The 27,038-nt window shown below is 35.7% G+C and overlaps 1 protein-coding gene across 2 annotated transcripts in view; it reads right to left on the reverse strand.

Moving 5' to 3' along the window:
* Window positions 1-23,677, reverse strand: part of EPS15 (epidermal growth factor receptor pathway substrate 15) — a 106,582-nt gene extending 82,905 nt beyond the window's left edge. For both annotated transcript variants that reach the window (XM_004678995.2, XM_012722318.1), the window contains exons 1-2: window positions 23,555-23,677; window positions 2,187-2,228 (exon numbers count right to left, since the gene is read on the reverse strand). In XM_004678995.2, coding sequence (XP_004679052.1) covers window positions 2,187-2,228; window positions 23,555-23,605 — 93 coding nt within the window. In that variant the 5' untranslated portion in view covers window positions 23,606-23,677. The remainder of the gene's footprint in view (window positions 1-2,186; window positions 2,229-23,554) is intronic.
* Window positions 23,678-27,038: the final 3,361 nt, after the last annotated feature.

A 27,038-nucleotide genomic window follows, 5' to 3' on the forward strand; every position in this document is an offset into this window, starting at 1 on the left:
ATTAGTATTTATAGGATGGCTTTACATTCTGTGAGACCTCTCTCCCGCCCTGAGCCTCTGGCCGGTCTGCTCGGCATATCCAAAAAAAAAAAAAAAAAAAAAAAAAAAAAAAAAAAAAACCCAATCCAAATTTGGGATAACAAGGAAGTACATAAAGGGTTGGATAACTGCCCCTAAAATTCTTCAGATTTTCTTTACTTAATGCCTAATCCCTGACCAGAGTAAGAAAGATAAAGATATATTCCTAGCATAACATAAATAGAAGGTGCTAAGGGGAAACAGTGATCAAATGCTTATGAAATATTTATGCCCTGTATTCCAAAGGAGAATTTTACTATCTCCCATTATTTTGGGTACTATAATTAATTAAATACAATCTCTTATCTGTATTGGCAGTTTATGTTGTACTTTGATGCTTATCATAAACTAACGGATAAAATCATGTCTTCAACAAAAAAGTCTAAGCATTATAGAAAAGACTTTCCTAGTATTCTGAATTATTAAGAGTTAAAGAAAAAAACCTGAGTTTTTAACTTAGACTTAACTTAGACAACTTCCAGACTGTACTGATGAACTATCTTAGGATTTCAAGGATTATTTTCGGTCTGGAAATAGATATGTTTTGTGAAAGCATATTCCTGACCCGAGATTCAGAGCAACAAGAATTAATTACATAGGACTGAATGAATTACTGAGGAAAACCTAATTATGATTATTTACTTAGATATTGTGGGTATTTTTTAATATTCTACTTCCAAACAGATATGTTAAAAAGCTCTTCCTTTCCTTCTCAGACTGTCTCTAACCCTCAATTTAGTATACGCTCCTTTTATAATCTGAGTAAAACAGTTTTCAGCAGTGTCTGATTCTCACCAACCATGCAGAATTCAAAACAAGTCCTTTAACTGAACGTCCTTACTTTATATATAACTGTTACATAGGTTCAATAGCAATTTATTTTCCTTTATATAAGGATATAATTAAGTAAATCAATTGTGTATAACAAAGCTATATTTTAAAATGATTCTTTTTTATTCAAATAGAACAAGCTGCTGTTAAGGAACAGGGACTGACTTTACGTGGAGTGAATGTCTATTGTGTTCTCCCAAGAAAAATAGCCTGCAACTTAGTTCCTAAGATCTCATAGGTAGTAAAATAGTCACATATCAGCAGGTTAGGAACCTCAGTTGATGTGGGAAATCTTATATGAAATAAATTTCATTCAAATTTGCATGTGTTGCAAGTGAGAGAATTTCTAAAGTTTGGATTTTAGTCTCAAAATAGGAAAAAAAATATTTACAATGTACAATATGAAATTCTTTAAAAAAAAAACACTTAGAGCAGAAATTAACTCTTTGGCTGAAGAAGATCTTAAATAGTGAGTGTTCAGATCTGTCTTTGCAAATCAACATAAAGGAGGTTTATAAAGGCTCATTAATACTTAGTGCAACTATACAAACAGCCACATCAAATAAAATGGCATGGTCTCTCCTGTGATCATGAGCATAGGTAAAGGAGTTGCTATGAGAAATGATTCAATATGCAGAAATGGCAAATCAGACTGTCTACACCCTTTGCAGATTTAGCTGATCTCTTATGTCTGACTGTTCTTGACTAACTTGCTATCAACTAAGCTACTGTACATTCTGTAGGGACAGAGGACAAATTATAGAAAACTGTAATGACAATTATTCTCATCCAAACCAATAAATTAATTTTGTCTGATAGAGAATATAAATGTCTATATAGCTCATAGTCTCATTTTCACATTTTGCTGCTTCTCACAGTAATTAAGGAGCTGAAGAAAATCCACGACACATGTTCATTTTACATTTGTATAAGGGTCATAGTTTTAACTTTATGAAAACTGAACTTTAATAACTCTTAAAAAAACATTTCAACTTGTCTAACAAATTAATTTGGATACTTATAACTGGATCAACATAGCTAATGTTTGCTTGGATTTTTAAGATAATTTAAGACAATTAGGTGCTATGGGCTTAAATATCTGTCTCATTTTTCTGAGAGCTTATTAGAAGTGTTAAGTAATGAAAGCAGGAGGCTAAAGCATAAGAAACTGAAACAAGACATGTCCAGTGCATTTAGCTGGCTGTAACTGCATGCATATAATCAAGACTTGTATGTCACTTTATGTTTAATGTAGGAGGACAAACAAAAAACATTACCTGTCTATAGTATTTTTCATATACAGGATTTCCACTTGATAACTAAAATAGATAGAAAGTAAATGTTATTCAGTAATTATTCAATTGATATACTGGCATTCACTTAACAGATATTTGAGAAACAAAGATGAACAATATTATTAAAATATACTTGATTAATAAAACTAGCTTTCTTTCTTTTGGGGAGAGGGAGAGTAAATGAAAGCTGCTACACAATTACAAAAAAATGAGTTCTCAAACAGTATCCAATACTTAACTCTGAAAGTCTATAATTACACTTCAAATGAACTGTAGGAGTTACATCAAAAGTTTTCCTATATTTAACTGGATAAATTTATATTCTGTTTGGGAATAAAGTGAAATTATATTCTACAATTTTACAGCATCTAAATTTAATAGAACACACAAAATAATCATAAATAGGAACAACTTATATAACAAGATTTGTCTTATAAAAACCTAGTCAAAGAGACTATATTTGGTAAAGGCAAGAAGATGCTGTTATGAAAATACTAGAACTGATTAATTTATTGTCTTCAATAAGAAAAAATAATTAGAATATTCTCCATTTAGTAAAACTTTTATTGAGCTGATTCAACTATATCCCAACATATACAAAGAGTATATTAGCAATGAAATATACTATGGTTACAGAGAAAATTCAACTGTAGGAATTAACAACCACAGCCATATAATGAAAGAAATACTGCAAATAATTCTATTTAAAAATTAAAACTACTTAAACTACATCAGAAAGTAATTATTTCAGAAAAGCCTTGGAGATATAATATTAGAGACAGAGATGGCTAAGATACTCATAAAATGTGATTACCAGAAATAATGAGTCTGCTTGTATTTTTCATATTCTGATAATCAGTACAATATTGTAATGTAAAACAAACCACTTAACTAAACTTTGAATATCATTTTTTTTATTTAAAAAAACATTTTGGTAATAAAAACATGCTTCCAAAAACTTAATGGATTTTAAGTATGTATAATGTCACTTTCATTCATAAAAAGTCCCAACTTGAATGAAAAATACTTTGCTAAATACTCTGAAGAAGCATATGAAGATCCCTTATTAATAAAGAGCTAATTTTTAAAGAAAATCAGCTGAATACTTAGTACCCAGGGGAAAAAATTACATAGTAAGAAATCCTGGGCTCTAACCTCTACCTCATTAATCATCATATTAAGACTCATTGGTTGTTACATGAACACATCTGAGAAGGCATTAGCTCACTAAAGGGTTAGAAAGTACACTCTGTACTGATTCCTACACTAATGCGATACAGTTAAGTGAAAATGGAAAAAAACATCTAAATTGCCAATTCACTCACTCATCCAGCAAGCTGACCCAAGGGTGTTTTTGGTGTCTCTCAGTAAAACTGTCCTTTTTTACTAAAATATGATCATTTTAAACAAACAAAAAGAAAATCTATACATGCAAAACATATAATAGGTACATAGAAAAATATTTGAAAGGCATTAATTAAAATGGTAATATGATTCTTTCTAGATTATGAATGATTTTACATCCATTTTCATACAATATCAAAATCTTATCTTTTAAGATTCTAATGGTATTATAATTTAAAAGCAATGATTTGGGCCCTCCCTGGTGGCGCAGCGGGTTGAAGCACAGCACTGAAAATCTAAAGCCGCTTCTGCATGAGTTCGATTCCCGCCTGCCCCGGAGGTGACCACATGGCGTGGCAGACCTCCCCTGGCCCGCCCGCTGCTCCCCTCAGCAGTGTGCTTCGTAGATCTGCCTGTTCTGCTCCCCACTCTGTCTCTGATGAAGCCTCTCGCCACCCCTGAGCCTCTGGCCTGTACCCCAGTTCTGTATGCACAAATAAATAAATCTTTAAAAAAAAAGCAATGATTTATCCACAGCTACAGCACAAACTTTAGCAGTTGCCACTAGGTTAAATATTCATAAACATAAAAATTTCTTCTACATTCATGCAGAAGGAGACAATAGCTATTTATTATGACTCTGAAGAATGTTAAGAGCTGATAAATAAGATATTAGGAAACCAATACGGTTTTGTAAAACTGCACAGGCTTTAGTGTCAGATAAGTCTAGACTCTAAGTCCATCTTACAACTTCTTATAAATATGATCTTGTATGACTTTATTTCACCTCCTTGAAAGTTCTCTCCTTATCTTAAAATGCTAACAATATCCATTTTCATGGATTATATAGTAAATTAAAATAAAGATTTGTTATCTACTCTCCTCCTTTTCTTTATTATCAGCACCCCTCAGCTTTACCTGAACATGTAGACACTTAGCTACAACTACAATTCCCAGTCTAGCTTGTAATCCCAGTTCTCAATGGAATGTGAAAAGAAATGTGTACAATGAAAAAGGATGCTTTCAATCTTCCAGTATTTGTTCCATCTGGCTAGAATGTAGAGAGCAACTGCACAGATTCAGAGCTAGAAAATATAGCTGAGAATAAAAGAGCAACAGGACAAAAAGGGAACAGGAGCCTGACATCAAGATACCATATCAAGCTATATAACTTACTCTATTTAGGCAGTTACTGAGGAAAATAAACTCTCTCTTGATTAAGACATTGCATTTTGACTTTAACCAACATCTAACAAATACCATAAAGACAAAAAAATCACATAAAGCATAATAAATTTTTCTCTAAGAAAAGTTATCGTAAAAGTATAGTGTAATGTAACCACCCTAGAGTCTGGGAGATGTACTATATAACACTCAACCATTTATTCTCTTCTCTATAAGAGTATTTACATCTTTGCTTGTTGTATATAACTTATAGAGCCTCTATGGGTATCCCAGAGTGTGCTTGGCATATCACTTATATTGACCAACGAAATATGAGAAAGTTCTAATCCTAAATAGAAACTTTAAGAGCTCCTGGGACTTTCCACCAGCTCTTGCTCTTTTCTCTCTGCAAAGAAAACAGTGTATCATAAATAGGTCTGTTCCTTTAGTCTAGATCCTGAAATTTAAAAAAACATATACATATATATATATGATATAAAACCAAGTGAATTACTGGAGAACCAGTAATGTAATCAGAATTAATAAAATTTTATATTGTAAGTCACCGATATTTTGAGTTATTTTTTAGTGTAGTATAATCTAAAAAAAGTTAACACATATGTAGTCTAACACCAAAATATACTTGGTAGCAAAAAAAATAATAATAATAAAAATGAAGAGGTCCAGATTATTGGGAAAATTTATATATAAATAAGATAATAAATATGGTATTTTTGGTTTCATTTTGGGGGAAATATATGGAGGAGAGATGTTGGATTATATGACTTTGATTCTACAATACACAAAGTAAATGGAAACTAAGTAGCATTAGGATTAATATATATGATCATAATATTAATGTGGGAAAAGGTAAAAACAGAGACATCCTCCCTAAAGCATACTGCCAATCAATTTTCAGTCAATCACTGTCATAACATAAAGAATAACCAGTAAATATTATTAATAAAACAGAGGGAGGAATGGCTCTGAATATAAAAGAGTAATGAAGGAAATTTGTGATGGAAAAGGTGTTTTATCTTGTGATTGTAGTTCCATGAAGCCACACAGGATAAAACTGTACATGCACAGAACTATATATACAAACACAAATAAGTAGCTATAAAATTGGTGACATTTGAATAAGTTCTGTGAATTGTGCCATGTCAATTTCCTGTTTCACTATAATATTACAGTTATTAATATATCTGGTTTTACAATTATAAGAACAAAGTAGAAGGCACATGAGACCTATCTGTACTACCTTTTGCTATTTTTATTATGAAAAGTGGTGCTGAGGTACACCGTAAAATGGAGAAAAGGTGGCATTCCAAACAGAAAGAACACTGTGTGCAATAGCAAACAGATATAAAAGTTTAGAAGTGAAAAGGAAACACTGTAATCAATTGTATTCCTTAAACTAAACCACTTAAAATCCTTTTGGTCTAGAGTTCCCTAAAATCTTAAGAAAATGAAATGAGTCAATACCAGTGTGCATAAAAAATGTTATAATGCACACAGTTTTGTGTGGTAATTTGTTTTAAAACTTTTTTACATATTTACGTCCCCCAACCCCCCCCAAAAGAAGGCCAGCTATTTAGAATTCAGCTTTGTAAATTCTATTCAAGAGAGCTACAGAACTAAAAGATTAATCCCCACTACATTCTCCACCACAATCACCAACACACTTCTTCAAAGGTGGAACAACTCCTAAACTATCAAGTGAATAACTGAAATTTACACTTTTATACACTTATGTTTACATAGTGTGAATGGCTTTCAGAGTGGAAGATTAAATTCCTCTGAAAGGCTTGTATGCCTAAGAAACAATCATTTATTTCACAATACAAAGAAAAACAAAAGTGAAAACAGCAAAAAAGAAAAAAAATTAAAAATAAAAGGAAACAGTAGTGATTAACAGCAATCCAAAGTGGCTAAGGAAATAGCATTGAAAAGCAGGTTAAAGAGTAAAGTCAGTGATAAAGAAACTTTAGAAAGGAAAACAATTCTGAAGTGGGGTGGAGACAGCAGAGAAAAGCAAGTTATCTGAGCAGATAGAGTTGGTGGGGAGGAGCTCAAGGAAACACAAGCAGTGCCTGTGAGCAGTTTAGATATGCTGTTGTTCACAACTCACTTAATAATTTATTAAACATGTACTGGTTGCCTTCTAGGTACATAACAACAGAGATCACAAAAATCATACAAGGGCTCCTTCCCTAAAGCAGTTTATATTCTAGAATATGTTAACATCTCATGTTTGTTCCATAACATAGTAAGCCATTATAAATCGATAACATGGCAGAAAAAGATGTACAAATACTGTATTTTTAAAAAAAAATTTTAAATCTGTATTTAAGAATTTATTTGCTTTGCAGATTATCAGAAATGAGAGAATAAAGGTAAGGATAGCAGACAAAAAAATTTCGAAAGATGGTACAGCTGTGTAGTGTTAGATGGTACAGCTGTATAGTGTTATTGAAAAACAACAGGCATAAACATATCAGCATCTCAAACTAATAATGGACTATTTACATTTAATTCACTTCAACCTAATCTAAAATCTAGGTGGCAGAGGGACAAAGAATAAATACAAAGAGCAGCTTTGGTCTCTCATCAGGAGACAGTGAGTCTTACATATGTCACTCTAGCCAGCCCCAAACAAACACTGGGAAAAGCATTATCTTTATGCATGGATGACTAATACATGAATTTATAAAAATTCACATAAGGAATAAATGAAACAAAGTTATCATTGCGTACATTGTGCAATGTTTACCCTTTTACAAAGTACATTTATAACTATCTCTTATGACAGTTTTCTACAGGAATCCTGATGATCACACAGTTCCACTGGTTTAAATATGATATTTATGTAATGGCTACCAAATCAATATGGAGAGTTCAGACCTCCTCTCTGTATTTCAAATACATATTGACTATCTATTTCATACTCCAGTTAGATATCTCCAAAACATCTAACAGAACCTGCATTTTTTTCCCTCCAAAGCCCATTCTTTTCCCACCACCTAAAAGTCAGCCTGCCTCTCTCAATTTTCAAATTTCAGAAAGTATTATTAACTCTAATTCTACAACATATGCTGACTCCTTTTATTGCTCTCCTTTATCTTGGTCCACATCTTGCCTTAACTATTCATATCTTACCTTGACTATATAACACCCATACCTCCCTGCTTTTTTTGCCTCTCAATTTTTTTCTCACAGAGAGCAGAGTAGTCATTTAAGAATATGAGTCAGAACATAACACTCACCAGTCTAAACCCTTGAATAGTTTCCCATTTGATAATACAGCAAATACAACCAGAGGAAATGTAAGTGGCTACCAGGCTGAGGTTAATACCCTCTTACAGGTTTGTGATGTCTAAGAGTTGAGTACCTCCCTTGTGGCCCTCTTGCACTGTACCCACCCAGGTTTTAAAATCTGCCTATCTCATGTTCTAAAATGGAGCTATTCTCCTCTTTGCTCATCTGTGTATCTTGTTCACATTATTTTAAATAAAAAGACAAACTTCTACTCTTTTGAGGCATCCACCTTTCAACAGGATTACTGTCTCCACTTCTTTATAACTATTACCTTTTTAAACTGAGTCTACCTGGCTCACTGTCTTCCTCTCCACCTCGAACTTCCACCCAACTGTTTCACTCCACCATAGATTTGGATAACACATACAACACCCTAGTGTCTTACTTCCTTGACCTCCTCCAGTGCTCTCTCCAAAACAGTTAAGCAATGCATCACCAGGATGGACATTCTGACTCCTATGGTAACAACCTATATTCACCACCAGGAAGCCCAAGTCAAGCTTTCTTCACACTCAAAATCTGAAAATTCTTTTGAACTGCTTTTTGGCACCTAACAATTACGTATAGAATCAGAGAGATTCTGCTTCCCATAACTCAGGATTCACTTTTAACAATAATCTCTTCAATATAATTGAAATGACTGAAAAACAATGCAGTTTTCTCTTACATTTACTTTTTAAATTCCTACGTTTCTTTTGCTTTATTTCATAAATATATAAACTATCTTTTTTTAACATCATTCTTCTTTTTGTACATTTTTTAAAAATCTCAGTTGTAATCCCTGTGGTTTACCACCACCAATTTACCCATGTGCCATCACTATAGTCCTGTGTGCTCTTTAAATTCCTAGTTTCATTTAAAAAAATTCTATTACATTCAGAATCTGAATGACAATTTTTATGGTAATATAAAACACATTATTAGCCTCTTCTAGTTTTGAGATATTACAAAATGCACTCCAAGGATTTTTACAATTATTACAGGCTAATGCCTAAAGAAATATGGCAGAGGACACTTAAAATCTGCATTCCAGCGATTTTTTTTCCTACTACCTTAAGTAATGCTGACACAAAGAAGACTCAGTAAATATTTTGTAAGTAAATGAAAATGAAGGAATGAAATGAATGAGTTAATAACACATAATCTTTTATATACAGATTAAGAATGTACTCAATAGTGCAATATAGAATATTTCTTAGCAGGTGCTTAAGGATTTAAATATAAGTTAAATTTCAACCATTTCATATGGTTCTACAAATACAATTAAATGAAATAACCAGCTGATGAATATCTTTAGCTACAACCAAATACATAATTCATAGCAATAATGACCCCATCATGTCTAAATCCTCCACCAGGCAGTTAGCAATTTCTTTTGCCATCAACTTTAAAAAGCAGAAAATAAAACTGGGAGGGAAAAGTTTTAAAATCAAGGGAGAATTCCTTTGTTAGGGACCCCTTAACAAACTCTCCCAGGGGAGAACAGCCATGGCCCAATATCCCAGATTTGACAGGCAGCAACAAAGTGGGCCTATACCCCAGATCTTATATGCAAAAATAAATCTCAAACACTAAAGAGCTGAGGAGGTCTATGAAAAATGTACAGATTTAAAGTCCTGGCCTACTATGGTCTGACATAGATATTCTCTTCACACCTTTAACCAAAGAGAACAGCAAGTAGTTTCAACTGATACAGTCATGAACAGTTTTCCCCTAGATACTTAAAAAAAGAATAAGGGGTGGAGAATTCAAATTCCAGGAATCAAGAAGAGTGAGGGGAACAAAGTATGCATAATTAAGGACCAATCCAGCCCAAAAAGAGGCTCAAGAGGTTAAGTCTCAGCACTATGAAACTGGAGCTATGGGAATTGGATCCCTGACCAGAAAGCTGACCCATATGGCACAGCAGACCTCTCCTGTCTGGCCCACTGCTTCCCTCAGCATGTCAATTTGTCTGTTCTGCTCCCCACTCTGTCTCTGGTGAATTCTCTCATATTGCCCCCATATCTCTGGCCTACACCCCAGCTCTTGTATGCATAAATAAATCTTTAAAAACATAATAAAATAAAACCAGTAGATTTCATGATCTCCTGAGACTGCCCCCTGCCTTGAGTAGCATCCTATTCTTTCAATCTCTAACAAACTGTCACTTGCTTAATTCTGATTCTTCCTGACATTCTTTTCTTCAAAGACACCAAGGACCTCAGTTTTTGCTGTACCTCAAAACTTTCATCAGAGAGTATGAAGGTTACAAGGAATTAGATGATTTGTTCAAAGTCACAAAGAGTTAAACTCATACACCTAAACTCATGCATCCATGGTCAACTGATTTTTGACAAGACCATTTAAAGTAGAAAGAACTGTCTTTTCAAAAAATGGTATTGGGAAAAGTGGATGAAACAAATGAAGTTGGATTGCTACCTCACACCATATATAAAAATTAACTCAAAACAGACCAAAGATCTAAAAGCAAAAGCTAAAATTATAATTCTCTTGCAGAAAATATAGATAAGTGTTCCATGACCTGACATTTACAAATGTACTTAGATATAACACCATAAGCATAAGTAACAAAAGAATAAAGTAGATAAATTCAACTTCATCAAAATCAAAAAATGTGTGTGTCTACAGATATTATTAGGAGAGTGGAAATATCCCACAGAATGGGAGAAGATATTTGTAAACCCTATCTATATTTTTCATTAAGAGACTTGTGTCTGGAATATATAAAGAACTCTTAGAACCCAAAAAGAAAATATACAAAAGGCTTATAAACCCATGAAAAGATGTTTGCTACCTTAATCATCAAGGAAATGAAAATCAAAACCACAATGAAGTAACACTTCATACCCATTAGGATGGCCAGAATCAAAAAGACTGATACTAGCAATTTGGACAGGATGTGGTAAAATCCCATCCTCACACACTGCTGGCAGAAATACAACATGGTGGAGCTGCTTTAGAAAACAGTCTGGGTTCCGCAAACAATTAAACATAGGGTTATTATAAACTAATATAAACCCAGCACATCCACACACACAAAAAAACTTATTAAATGAATGTTTATAACTAGATGAGTTACAACACCCAAAAAGCAGAAGCAACTCAAATGTACATCAGTGGATGAACAGATAAACAAAATGTGGTATAACTGTAAGATATAAGGGAATATTATTCTGGAATAAAGAGCTAAATACTGTGTAAACCTCAAAACCATTAAATGAAAGAAGTCAGTCATATTACATAATTCCATTCATATAGAGTCCAGAAGAAGAAAATCTACTGACACAGAAAGATTAGTGGTTGCTTAGGGGTAGGGGAAGAATGGGGGTGAAAGGGATGATACCTAAAGGTTTCCTTTTAAAGTGATAAAAATATCATAAAATTAACCTGTGGCGATGTTTGCAAACATCTATGAATAGATAAAAGGCCACTGAAGTATATTTCAAATGTATAAACTGAATGATAGCTGGAGTATATGTCAAAACTTTAAAAAGCCGTTTTTAAAGAAACAATTGGGCAGAAAGCTCCAAATCTAACAACTAAATAACTTTTGGTGTTTTATAAATCCTGAACCACTTGTGCTGATGGCTCATTTTTCTAAAAGCAGAGTTCAATTTTTTTTCATATTTTTGACAAAGTATTTTTACTTAGTAAATTTACCATTTGCATAAAGTCCTAACTCCCTCATGGTGAAAAGCTGCAATTAACATCTAAAAATATCTAACTTTTAAATATTTTTAAATGTATTAAAATGTTTAAGTATCCAAGTTATATTAGTTAAACACTTATTTCTGAAATGAAATGTTTCGTGTCGTCTTCCTTATAAGGGTATTTTTGGTGATTTTATAAGACAATAACTCTTATCCATTTTAATCTGTGAAAACTGGTACTAATAAAATTTCTACACTAAAATAAGGAAAAAATCAGTCATAAAAAATTGAGGGTGTAAGAGAGGGAAATGTGCCAAGCACTGACACAAACAGGGCATTTCAAACAATTCTGGCTCACAGTAGAGTCAATAGAGTTAAGTTCTTTAAGCATTCTACAGAGCCAGATGGTCCAAAAATCTACCCCCAGTTCTCACAACGCATTGCCTAAAAGTGTGCTGGGGAAGGAGAAAAAAAAAACAAAAAACAGAACAGAATGTAGAGAACAGACTAAGAATGAAAGCAACCCAGTCTGCAAAAGATAAAATCTATGCAAACTAAAACTGTCTACAACTTTAGGTTTACAACTTTCAATCCCAATTTCCTATACTAAGGGGACTTTACAAATGATAAATAGTCTCTGCAGTGAAATTAATATACTCATCTTAATTCCTTCACAATGGTATTTTTGAGCATTGCTCCTGAGTAAATCACGGCCACTGTCTGCTGTTTTTCCAGATCTTTTAAATTTAAATGACAATCACTTAATTTCAAAACTCAAAAATATATAGAAAAAATTCAGTTATATAGTAAATACCATCTAAAACTACAAAAAGCAATTCAACAATAGGTATATCAAAGATTATTTACAACAGCATTAAGAGGGCTTAAGTTTATAAACCATAAAATGTATTTTAAACTATGAAGATTACATAGGAAAACACCCATGATGTTAATTAAAGAAAATAAAATACAAATTATGTGTGTGTGAGAGAAAGAGAGAGAATACCATGTTTTAAAAAAGATGTAAAGAGGGCCCTCCCTGGTGGCGCAGCGGGTTAAAGCACAGCACAAAGAAGCTTAAGCCACCTCTGCCTGAGTTCGATCCCGCCTGCCCTGCAGGAGATCGGCATGGCGCAGCAGGCCTCCCCTGACCTGCCCATTCTCCCCTCAGCAGTGTACCTCTCTCCAGACCTGCCCGCTGCTCCCCCCAGCAGTGTACCTCGTCGGTCTGCCTGTTCTGTGCCCCACTCTGTCTCTGGTGAATCCTCCCACCTTCCGCATCTCTGGCCTGTACCCCAGTTCTGTACAAATAAATAAATCTTAAAAAAAAATTTTTTTTTAAGATGTAAAGAAAAAAAAAAGAAAAAGTTTAAACACTAGAGTTTAAAGAACGGAGTGGGTGGTAATCCATTCTTTTATTTGCTATTTTTCTGCACAGTCTAAGTTTTCTTTAATTTTGGAAATTAAAAAATTATTTTTATAGTTCTGCATATTAACCATAAAGTACTTTTATTTACTGAATGTTTCCTATATTCCAACAATGAATACACATCATACATAAGGAAAAGGACGGTCAGAGAATTTAAGTGACTAGCCATGGTCACCAAGAGAGTACATGTACCAAAGGCAGAATTCAAATTCAAGGCTTTTTTCCGACTAAGTCTAGTGTTTTTCCTACTACATACAACTTTTCTCGGTATTCCTGGGATGGAAATACTGATACTCTAAAACAAAATATAAAACATTGTTTGTACTGTTTCAAAACAGATCACAGTACATTTGGGGTCTTCCCTTTAAAACCCTTCCAAATGGCTTATGCTCTAGGTTTACAATTCTTGCCTTATTACAAAGAGAAGAAAACACAGAGGATAAATCATAAGAAAATGTATGTTATACCTTCCAATGTGGACTCTACGCCCCAAAAGCAATCTTACTTGAATCAAACTTTTCTCTGGCTTTATGTTATCCTTTTAAACACAATTTAAGATGTCATCTTGGAAACTAAAATGATGAAAAATTAAAAACGGAAATGCCACAAAAAGTCCTATCATAATCAAGATACTACTCCACAGCATCCCAGTATCTTACTTCTCCGACTTTATCACAGTACTTATCATCCCACAGAGTTCATGAGAGCCTGAAAGATACTTCAGTACAAGAGTGTAGGCCTTATTTTCTTTGCATATCTAAGATGTAGTATAGTTTGTAACACATAAAGTGGCATTCAGTAAATATTTTCTGAAATAATAAGGACAATTGGTCACATCTTTAATGCACATAGGTTTCATATTTTTAGTATATATAATGATATACCTATAATGGTACCTGTAGAATATGAGACAGAATGAATGAAGTTATCAATAATCCTTGGTATCAATGATATACTAAAATGCCAATAAAATGCAACATTTTATAAAAATTGATAGCTTTATAACTCAAATCCATTTGGCTAGTGGTGGTGGTAGTTGTTAGTATTATTAGCATTGTTGTTGTTGTTACTATCTGTATCATGTAAACCAATCTTGGACATTCATTATTTCAACATTCATTATTTTGTATAATCTTCACAACATCCTACAGGATGTTTGCTTTCCATTTTATGGATATAAAAAAAGAGAGGCTAAGAAACTTGTTACAGTAAAGGATTTAAACCTAAGACATTCTTACAGCAAAGTTCAGAAGCCCACCATCATTTTACCCTACCACTCAACAATGATCAATATTATTTGGAACATCAGAATTCTTTAGATTTAGTAGTTATAGTCTTTAATAAAATAGCTCCTGAGGGAAATTATCTGATCCATGGTATCATCTTTAACAAGAGAATACTGAAGGAAATCTAAATCCAAACAACCATGTTCTCTTGAATACTAGCTTGAAAATATTGGTATGATGTACACTAACCCAGATCAGATTAGGTTTTCATGAGCAACTAATACCTAGAGGTTGCAAAATGTAAAATTATCTTCCATCATGTCTACAAAAACTCTCCAATATAACTTGGCACAACAACCATTTTCTAGAGATACGGTCTAGGCAGTAAGTTGATCTCCATATAATATGTTGCAGCCTAGAATATTTGTTCAGTTAATAACAAAGAAATAGTACCAGTTAGTTCTATGAGCTATAATGCCCTTAAAAATACAAAAAGCCTCATTCAATTTATGAGCTGTTTAGAACACCCAGGTTATAATTCTGACTCCACTTAGCAGAAGTTTACCCTTGAACAAATTATTTCAACTGTTTCCTCTTTTTGTAAAAGGAGGAGAAAGAGAGTGATCAAGTTATCAGGTTTCAGCCCATAATCCTTGTAAGGATTACTGAAAAAATTAACCAGTTATATGATTATTGAAAACAGTGCCTGACACATGGTAAGTACTCAATAAATATTATTGTTTTTAGCCCAATATTGAGCTCTCCTCACTCCTCTGTACACTCACTCACATACTAAGAACAACACATTTCTTTTAAGCATAATAGAAAAACAGCATCATATGAATTTCATTTCAATCCCAACATTTGAGTGAAATACTGTGAATGGCTGCAAAAACAGATGTGCCAGTGTGCAAATCTCAACTCTACCAATTGCAACATTACCCTCATACAGAAAATTGATTCCCATTTACTGAAAGATTATGAAGATTAAATGAAATAATACATGTAAATCACCTATAAATACATAATCGCTATGAGAAGCTTAAGAAACATCAGTCCTCTTCCTTCTCATGAGGGGCAGAATGTTTTCCATTCAGGATCTCTGTAGTAAAACTTAGCCCACTATACAGAAATGTCTTTCAACTGAAATAAGACAACAGGGGGTCTTCCTGGTAGTGTAAGGTTTAAAGTCTCAACAGTATCACACTGGCTGCCATCACTGTGGCCTGAGCTCTATCCTGGCCACGGAGCTAACCCACATATGGTACAGCAGACCTCTCCTGTCTCACCTGCTGCTCCTCTCAGAAGTGTATTTCAATCAGTCCACCTGTTCTGCTCCCCACACTATCACTGATGAGTCCTCTCATTCCAAAAACATCTGGCCTATACCCCGGTTCTTATATGCATAAATAAATAAAAATAAATCCTTAAAAATAAGGCAACACTGAGAAAAACAGAGAAATTATACATAAAATTAAGTTCACAACTTCAGGGAGTCTTACCACTTAAGTTTTTTAAATCCAATAGCTATACACAATAATTTATGGCTCATAAATGCAACAAAAACATGAAGGAATACAAACATAAGATAAGCAATTTCCCAGTCCCTAGCCCAAGAAAGTATGAAATTCTTATTACCTCCAATATGCCTAAGTACAGATCACTAAGTTTAAAAAGTATGAATCAAACCCATGATTCTCAACTAAGGTAATTTTGTCCAAGGAAAATTTGGCAACATCTGAAGACATCTTCGATTGTCAGGACTGGGTTAGAGTGTTACTAGATTCTAATTGGTAAAGAGGTTACAAAACATCAACTGCGGGCCCTCCCAGGTGGCCCCCAGTTAAAGCACAGTGGCTATGAAGCTGGCCGCTGCCACTGCAACCAACACAAGTTTAATTCCCAGCCCAGGAGGTGACCCACATGGTGTGACAGACTTCTCCTGACACTGCTCCCCTGAGCAGTGTACTCCATCAATCTGCCTGTTCTGCTCCCCATTCTGTCCCTGGTGAATTCTCTCACCTCCCACACCTCTGGCTTGTATACCAATTCTTGCATGCATAAATAAATACATCTTTAAACAAAAAAAATATCAAATGCCCAGGACAACCCCTACCCAAAGAGTTATCTGGCCCCCAAAATGTCGAGTGTGCTAAGGTAAAAACAATGATCTAAAAAAAAAAAAAAGTATTGTAATATAGAAGTTTCCCCAGTGCACAAAGCCAACTTTTAATAGATATCATTTTTATATCAGATTGACAGTGATCAAAAGTTTGATAGAATACTATGTTGATGAAACTCTGGGAGAATGGCACTCTCAAGTGAATGTTGCTAATGTAACCTTTTTGAATGCACATTTGTGATATCCAAGTTAAAAATACCTTTGGTCCAACAACTATATCTATCAATGCACATACTCAAACATGTGCATAAGGATGTGTAAAATAATACTAATTACTGCATTACTGGCAATAACAAGACTGGAAGCACATAAATGTGCATCACTGGGTGGCTACTTAAATTATGGTACAGTAATATAAGACAATATCTGGAACTTTTAGAAATGAGGAAATCTACATGTGCTGATATAGAATAATCTCCTAGATCAGTTAAGCTTAAATAATAAAGTAATAAGCTATAAAGCAGTATCATTTACTGAAAAAAAAATTACACTTTATGTAAGTACATGCATACATACATATATATTTCCTTGTAATGCATACACATTACAAACGCACACTGCATATACACTATAGATTATCCAACTATTGCTAAAAATACATACAAAATAAAGGCAAGACTAATTACCTTCCAGGAAGGGGACTAAGAACCTAGGACAAGAAGGAGACTTCCACTGGTATCACATGAATTTCAATATGAATTTATGATCTCTTTCATTTACTGACTTGAAAACAAATTCTGAGTCTCTGTATCCTCCAATTTGACATGATGGTAATAATAGGCTACCACATTGGTTATTGTAAAGATCAAATAAGAGCATAAAATGCTCTATAAATTATATAAGCAGCATACAAAATTATGAGTCTCTGAACTGAATTCTCCAAGACAATTATAACTATGATCATTCTGACCAATTTCTCTAAATTCAAAAATAGAACTGTTTTAAGATGAAATCTAAGTGTAGATACAATCTTAGAACAGATTTTTGCTTCACATACAGTTATTGATTTCAATTTAAAGGAGCAAATTTTCAAGAAAGTTCTAAGTGCTGAAACAACTGAATACAGAAGAAATACATGCTCACTGTTGAAAATAAGAGATAAAAACTACAACTATGCTATCATAAAATCTTAGTGATTTCTTCTTTCAGTCTTTTCTATGTATGTTTAACTGGGTTAGATGATTTTTCTAAATAAAATGTTTCTACCTCACAGTGACATAGCACTCAAATTATAACATCTCTCAGATTACTATAAACACTTAAAATATAATTTCTAATTAAGGTATAATATTTTACCTTTGTTGATGAGAATTCAACCACTTTTTTTTTTTAACACAACATTGGATTACAATACTGTATATGATTCAGTTACAGGCTCATACCTCTTCAGCTTTATGTTAGCACACCTCAGCTACCACCAAGGCATGCATAGCCCTCTACTATAGTCCACTGGATCGAATTTGTTAAAACCTCAATTCTATAGTCAGACATCTAGGGTTTATTTTTGTTTCTCTATATTTTACATTTAAGTCCAACTATTCAGTATTTATCTTTCACCTGGTTTATTTTGTTTAGCATTATCCCTCAGAGTTTGACCCATGTTTTCACAAATGACAAGAGTTTACCTTTTTTTATAGCTGAAAGTATCCCATTGTGTATATGAACACTCCTAATTGAATCATCTGTCCTTGGGGACTTAGGTTGTTTCCATAATTTGACTATTGTTCAACCACTTTAAAATGAAATTCAGTATATGAGTTTGCCTAATGAACACTGCATGAATAAATTTTTCACTTATTTCTACCAATTCTCCAAGTAACCAGCCTGTGTGTGCTCTCTTGCTGGAGTGTCTGTGGTGTGTGCATGCATGCATGCATGTGTGTGTGTATGTAAGTCTGTGGTATGTGCATATGTGTGTATCTCTCCCTCTTCCCCTCCCTCCTCCCTAACCTACCTTCCTCCCTCCCTCAACTCATTTTACTGCTTCTGATTTCCAGAGTTCCAGTATTAAATCCAAAACTCACATAACAAAGAAGCACGGAAAGTATTTTTATAATTCCTTGAAGAGCAAGTAATATAACTTAAACTAAGCCTAAAATCAGACATTTCAAGACAAAGAAGATTAGAGGTATGAGTCATTGCTAAATAAAGATGTTCAACCTTTTTCTAATACTTGTTAGTCTGTTAACTATCATTCTGACTGCAAATAAAGCAAAAACAAAGGAATACATTCTTAGGTAATCCCTGGGAGAATTTCTATTGGACAAATCCAACTGTTCCTAATTAATTTTCACTATGACAACTCCTCCCAAATGCTGAACATTCCAAACCATTTTTGAGTGCAGCTAGATTATCATTCAAGTAAGCACAAATTTCCTGAGTATACTGAACTGTAAAGGTAGGCCAAAAAAAAATCATTGTTGTGCCTTTCCTATGGTAGGAACTCAAATAATCTATCAGAATGAATGAATGCTCCTTTTTGCTTGAGAACATATAGTAATTTTCATACTCTGTACTCTATCTACTATCATAATTGTTAAACTAAATCACTAAGGTGATGTTAATGAACACATCCTGTGTGTACTTTTTTTTTAATGAAATTGTAAATAAATACCAGAAACTGAAATTGTGAGAGATTTTCCTCCCTCCAATTTCCAAATTTTCTATAATGGCCATTCTTCCAATTTGAATAGAGCATTAAAAGAAGCAACCTTACAGTATTTATTGATGTAGATCATATACTATTTTTTTTATTAAAACCCACTTTAGAGGCTTTTATTGTTTAATTTAAAAAAACTGCCAAATTAAAGAAAACTTCACACAAAGCTGGCTGCTGAGAAATTAATTAAAATATGCATATCTTGGTCTCATTCAATAAAATAAAGCCTTTATTATCATGAAGAGAACTATTTGCACACAAATTGTATTGACAAGATACGATAAATGGTGCTAGATATTCAGAAAAAGAATTCTGTGGGTTCCATACTCAAAAAGCTTACTACCTAATTAAGACAACAGATCACTGCTGAAAAAAAGAACTAAAAAATGCAACAGAACACTGAATTTGCCAAGCATCTAATACAAAGAGAAGTAAGGTAAAATGTATAGTTTTTAAATCCCTACAGTTCTACGTCCAAGTCTTAGATCCACCACTTAACAACATATGTAAATTCCTTCATTTATAAAATGTAGTTTTAGATTAAGTGAAATAAATGTCTGGCATACAGAAACACCCAAACAAGCTAACAGTACTACTGTTACTACTAGGCACATAGGCTTAATGAAGAAATAGGCAATTAGGAAAGTTTAAAAAGAAAATAGGGATCTTTTTTTGTCATCTACCACTATAAACAAAAATCCAAGTTTTACTTATTAAGAAAGCAGAACACAGGGGCCTTCCTGATGGCGCAGAGGTTCAAGTCTCAGAGGTATCAAGCTATTGCCAACATAGCCCAAGCATAGCAGCATAACAAGTTCAATCCCAGCCAGGCAGCTGATCCACATGGCCAGCAGACTTCTCCAGTCTTGCCTGCTGCTCCCCTCAGCAGTTTATTTCAGTCAATCTGCCTATTCTGCTCCCCATGTAGTCTCTGGTGAATCTTTTCACCCTCTCCCCCACCTCTGGCCTACATGCCAGTTCTTGTACACAAAATAAATAAAATAAATCACCACCAACCTGCTGGTGATGCAGCAGGTTAAAGCACAGCACTGAGAAGTTGGAGCCACTTCCACATGAGTTAGATTCCCCTCTGCCCTGGAGGTGACCACATGGCATGGCAGACCTCTCCTGACCGGCCCGCTGCTCCCCCCAGCCAAGTGTACTTCATCCATCTGCCTGTTCTGCTCCCCACTCTGTCTCTGGTGAAGCCTCTCGCCGCCCCTCAGCCTCTGGCCTGTACCCCAGTTCTGTATGCACAAATAAATCTTTAAAAGTAAATAAATAAATAAATCTTTAAAAAAAAATGGAAGGGAACACTTAAAGAACACAAGTGAAATCAGAAAACACTATGGCACACAACACTAAATTACCCTGGGAAAGTCACCATTGGATCTATGAATCATAGAATATGATCTATAAAACAGAAAGTTAGGTGGAAAGTCCTTGATCAGCTAATTCAAACACTCCTAATAGAATCTAAGCTCCCTGCTATGTCTACCACCAAGTTCCAAGAACTGTTGTCTCTTTTGTTCAGTAAATCTAGTACACTCACCCTCCAAAAAGTAAATCCTCAGTACCTAGAATAAGTCCTGGCACACAATGAATGCACAACAAATACTTGTTGAATGAATATCAAAATTAAGAAAATTGGTATCTAGATATTTAAATTCAATGTCACAAAGTCAGCTGTTGGCAGAGCTGGGGCTAAAACTAACATTTTATTAACTCTAGTATTCCATCCTCTCTAGAAAGTAAAAGATGATAATGTAGGTAATTTATTTTGGTGGTTGGGGAGTTGGAATTGACTAGCATGTAGGGAAAGAGTAGAGAAGGAAAAAACTTTTTTTTCACTATTTTTCCCCAAACTGTTAGTTTTGCACAAATTGATAAAGGCAAAAAAGCTTAAACAAGACAATCCCAGCACAGTAACTAGCATATAACAGGTACTTTACAAATACCTCATGAATGAATGAAGCTATTTCAAAACCACTATTATCTCACTACCAGAGGCAGAACTGAACTTCAACATCTGTTTAATCTTTAAACTGTCATAGAGTCCTTTAGAATTTTCACTCTTTTGTAAGATAAGCAGTTATTAATCACTTTCTTCCAGATGGGCACAGAGGGAGTGGGATGAATTAAGATGTCCTGCCCTGGGGAATCTCTCACTGGTGTAGGCCCAAGTCTAAGTATGTGCTTTTGAAGACCAGATGCCGGGAAGAGGGGAAGTGATAACTGTTAAAGAAGACTGCAGTATCTGTTTATATGCCTCAGGTGAAAAAACATTTTTAAACATAAATCAGTCAACTTTTGAAATAACAAGGAAGCATATCAGAGTAGATTAACACTTGGGAAAGTGCTTTTTCCTGTGCCTTGATAATATATCTTATTACCTCTTAATATCTTAAAATTATTCTAAATTGACTTACTTGAATTGTCAGTATAAATGACCCATCGATGTTAGCTCCCTCAATGCATAATGTATGCTAAAGGACAAGACTCCTGATTCAGTATTTATTGAATTTTTCATTATCTACTTAATGCAGTATTTAGATATTTACATGTTAATATTTAAATATATAACCACAAGAACGTAATTATTTAAGTGACTATAAAACTGACAGAGCCAAAAGAAAATCTCCAGAGAAGAATGATAGTAAACAGAAACTAAAAACACAGTACTACACAGGGAGAGAATAAAGTATGTACACAACTGAGATGCACATCTATAGAATTCTTCAAGAAAACAAAAGCTTCAGAAGGGGAAAAGTCCTACCAGAACTGGTGAACAATGAGCAACAGGCTGCCCACAAGGATCTTGCTTAATGCCAGTCACTAGCTAGCCTTATAAAAACTGAACCTCAAAAGTCAATGTTGCCATTCCTCAAGTTTTGAGTTTCAGGAAGGACCCTTCCAAAGGAATTCACCACCAAGATGAATTACCACATTCCAAGAATTCTTCCCCATTATCTGCTCTTCAAACTAGGATAACCAACGCCAAATAAACTGACTTCAATTAGAAAACTGACAATTCCCAATAACTAAATTTAGTTATTTTATCTGGGCACATATTTACATGTGACTTCCCAGAGAGAACATAATTTTCACTCAATTTCTATCCTAGCATGTGAAGCAAAATACCCGAAAGCCTCAACACAGAAAACTTTATGGTCCATAAGTATGCCCTATCCCAAAGTTAAAACTTGATAAGAACTGACAAACCCAGGCCAAGGAGACTGCAAGTTGGCAGGAAGATAATACAAGGCAAGCAAGAAAGCTGGTGTGGGCCCCGACAGAAAATCCAAAGCCACCAGCTCCAGAGAGACCAGGCTGGTAAGGGCAAGTATGAGTGTTGGTAAGAGCGGCCATAAGAAACTAGCAGGTGCATGTCACTTCATCATTCTGGCCATCATGGGAAGATTATAACTGCCTTTATTTACAAAAAAAGGAAAAAGGAGGTTCCCAAAGTATGAGGGATGTGAAGACGTTTTATGTTAAGTACAAAGACTGGACTCTGAAAAATGTCGAAAGGCAAAAAGCAAAGATCCCAAGAATATGTCTGGGTGAAGACTTCGCCAGGGCAACTGATGGTGGTTCCCTTCACCGGAATTCGTGGAACCATCACACCTGTAAAAGGATGTATACCATCAATCCGCGTGGACAGCGAATGCAAGTCCACCAGGTAGGAGTGGCAGCCGACATGAGGGGATCTAACCGAGAAGGAAACCTGGTCAGAGCGGGGGATACTGAATTCAGGAAGGGGCAAGCAGGGTATGTACACACTTGAGTGGGCTAAGACTTACTTGGAAGGAAGGACTTTCATTGGACTCTCATAGGAAAAAACGAGCACAGAAAGTAAAGATTAGCTCAGAGGGGGCCATGAGGAGCTAGCTCCAGAAAGTTGGCTCTGAGAGAACCACGCTGCCCGGCCCACTGCGCGAGCCTCGCGCTGGGCGAGGTCTGACCTAGGGGCGAGGCTGATTCGCGCGAGCTCAACAGGAGCTCACCTGGAGTGCGAATGGCCTGGAAGTAGGAAACTTCCTGGGTGGTGAAACTGACTGGAACGAGCGGGGCCGGGTACCCACAGAGCGGGACGTGGGGGGACAGAGTCCACTCAGCTGTGGCGAGGAGAGGACCAACAGGGGGGCGCGGGGCGGGGCCCGAGAGCTGACCGACCGGGGCGGGGTCGCGGCTGCCTCAGCGGAGCTGCCGGCTCGGGATGGCGCCCTCTCACTCACACGCTCCGGTTCTCACCACCAGCAGCTCCGCCGAAAGCCGAGAGAAACTGTCCGGGTGGGTGAACCAAAGGGCGATGGGGGAGGGGCCAGCCGGGGACAGCAGAGGACCCAGCCCCGAGGACGGGCGGCGGTGTTACCTGTGTCAGGGAGAGCTGGGCCGCCGCAGCCATGGTGTTTCCATCATGCATAGGAGGGGAAGGAAAGACTGGCGGACGGGGGCTCGGGGCGGGGAGGAGGCGGAGGGAGCGGCCGGAGACAGGCGGGCGGGCAGACCGACGGGCGGGCGTCTCCCCTAACTTCGACAACTTCCCTCCTCTCGCCCGCCCCGCCCCGCCCTGCCTGGCCCCGCCCTCCGGAGCTGACTGTGGCGGCACCCAACTCCTGGCACTGGAGTTTACGCAACGGACTGGAGCCAGCCTCCAGGGCCTCCTGGGAAAACCCGGAACGGAAAAAAATTAAGGCGGATGGGCTTCAGAGGCGAAAGTGATTCCAGATTGCCCTGTGAACTTTACTTAAGTCATCGTAACTAAACTTATGCTCCGGAACTGTGGGGGAAATTGCACTCAAAGTCCAGCATACTTATGAGAACTAAATGATTTAATGTTAGGGAAGAATAACAGAATATTATACATGCCAGGATCTGTGCCAACGGGTTTGTTTTTGAATTGTAAGAATGGAGAAACTGAGAAATTCCACAAATGAAGAAACTAAAATGCAAGTACGTGTCTTACAGCTGATAGATATCTGGATTAAAATCCAGGTCTGACTCTCAAATCTTTCATTTAATCTTTTGCTATTAAAGAGTCATTGAGAAAGAAGACTTAATTTTAAGTAATTCTCTCTAAGAGCCAAAAATCTGGGTGGGAGGGGAAATGAATACTTTTCATGCCTGTTTTCTGCCTGCCATGCTTAACTTGTTCAATAAAAGAGCACTGGAACCTGCTCAGGTGTTGCAACACTCCTCACTCTTCCCATAGTTCACTTGGCAAAAGCCTCACTTTCTCAAGGTACAACTCAAGCATCTCTGCCTTTGCAAAGCTTGTCCTAACCTTTGCAAGTCAGAATTACACCTTCTCCTTTTCCTTTTAAAGTTTCTTTTCCACCTCACTCTATTCCTCTAGACTGAGAACTCTTCAATGGCAAGAATTATTTCTGCTATATTTCCACGCCATGAGGCCCTAGTACATAATATGCACTTGATAAAAACCTTAGTTCATGCCTGTATTAAATACAACACATCATACACTCTCATGCTGCCATCTTCAGTTAGAATAAACAGTTACTTGAAAGTCTCATTTTTAAAGGTTTGGCTTATATGCCACCTACTTGAAGAAGCTGTCTAGGAATTCCCCAACCTACCTCTTAGATGTCTACTAGGATCCTTATCATACTTTGCCCTGTCTAAGAGTTAGCTGAGAGTTTTCTGTGCCCCCATTAGACTGTAAAATTCTTGAGGACTGGGGGACTGACTCATTGCTTCATCCCCCTTATAATTAGGCTAGCACAGAGTAAGCTTCAATAAATATTTTTGTGCAGATTTGGTTATTTTCTCAATCATGGTGGCTTACCACAACACTGTCAGACCCATAGTTCAGTTATCATTATCATAGCAGCCCCCATTTGATGAACTAAGAGAGCCATTTGAACAAGTCCCAGGATGGAGTTAGCCCCACCTAAGTTTTTTAAACTCTGCCACCACAGGTAAACCATCCCACTAATGCCCACAGAAACTTCTGACTCTGTTCATACCCCTTTTTACAAGATTCAATCACTAAGAGATAGCTATACAGCCTTGGTAAGCAACCACTTATTCAAGAGAGCATTCCCTGTTTTCCTTTTGATGTTACTCTTTTTCCCTCAAGAAAGAAGGGGTGATAGCTTCACTGCACATCGGTTTATCTATCAGCTATAACAACTGATGTTTCTACCTGAATTCCCTATTTTGCATGTTTGCATTTGAGCTTCACAACAACTCTGAAAGGCAGTAATCATTATACCCACTTTACAGATAAGTAACTGAAGATTACAGAAGTTTAGTTCCCACAATTTTATAGCTAATAATCAAGGCAGAATAACATAGTGGAGTAATAGTGTTTGGATATTAGAAACATCCATTGTCTAATCCTGGCTCTACCGTTTACCTGGTGTACAACCTTAGCATTCTTATGAAGACAATGAGATAAAATATATGAAAATATCTAAATTTTTACATATCCAAATTTGCTTAAGAAATCTGAAAGTCACAGACTAAGTTAGTTTTGAAAGCCCATATTCATTTGCTATTCAAGGAGACTCCTCCAAACTATATGAGATACAAAATATTACTTTTGGATGACTAAGTTGGAGTCCTAGAGTGTAGAATTTTCTAAAAAGGTGGTGTGGGATAATAAAGAGAATCCACTGGAGCCACTTAGTGTGTCTCAATCAGAAAAACCATTTAACCTACTTGAGCCTCAGTTTTTTATGCAAAAAAATGAATAAAGCAATGTGAAAATGTTGAGGAAATGTAAGGAATTTTTGTACGATTTATATTAAGTCAAAAACAGTGCCTTGTAAATACAAAGTGTGGCTTTTCATAGTTTATAAATGTTTTTGCATATCTACAGCTACCACAATTCCTGGAGTCTAATAGGTACATTATAACAAGTTACTGAACTAACCTGAATGCATATCTCCTGTGTAGTTATTATTTGCATCCTCATTTTATTCCCATTTTACAGATAAGAAAACTAAGGAACAAAGATACTATAAATAGCTTTTTAAGTAAGGATCATTTGGGTCTCCCTGGTGGCACATGGGGTTGAGTCTCAGTACTCTGAAGCCAGTCCACAGTCATTACAGCATGAGTTCGATCCCTGGATAGGGAGATGACCCATGTGACATAGCAGACTTCACCGGACCTGCCTGCTGCTCCCCTCAGCAGTGTATTTCACTCAGTCTGCCTGCTCTGCTCCCCACTCTGTCACTGATGAATCCTCTCACTCTTCCACATCTCTGGCCTACACCCCAGCTCTTATATGTGTAAATAAATAAATCTTTTTTTAAAAAAAAAGGATCACTTAAATCAGGTTTAGGATTTGGTTAAAATAATAATAGTCACAATAATGTAAAAATAAACTATTAATAAAAAAACAATAATAATAGTCACAGACAGGTCCTCATCATGAGAAAACTAAAAATCATTATATGGGACTTGCCCTAGGACCCCTTCCAGAGTACCAATAATTTGTATTGACTTCCTTTTCCACTCACTGGTTTGATTTAAATTAAAAACTTGATATGTAGTAGGGGATGAGAATGATGGCCCAAACCCCAAAAAGGCCTACAACATCTGACTGATTTTATTTTTAATGACACACCAATGATAGTGTGCTAATGTGTGTCATCAAAGCACTGGGTCATATCTCAAATCTATTTTAAGAGAATAAAATGTAGCTAATGGAAGATATGATCTAATGCGTTATAACAAGAGTGAGATTCATAAAGCAGACACAAAGGATGTACTCAGTTTTTTTCTAGGGCAAGTTAATGTCTTTGGGTCTCTGAATCTCATATTCCTTATGTGTACCTTGACAGTAACATCCACCTTGTAAGAATAGTATAGAGCATAGAAATCATGCA

The sequence above is a fragment of the Condylura cristata genome, unplaced genomic scaffold, assembly GCF_000260355.1.
Source record: "Condylura cristata isolate star-nosed mole 26May11 unplaced genomic scaffold, ConCri1.0 scaffold00008, whole genome shotgun sequence".
NCBI classification, from domain to species: Eukaryota; Metazoa; Chordata; class Mammalia; order Eulipotyphla; family Talpidae; genus Condylura; species Condylura cristata.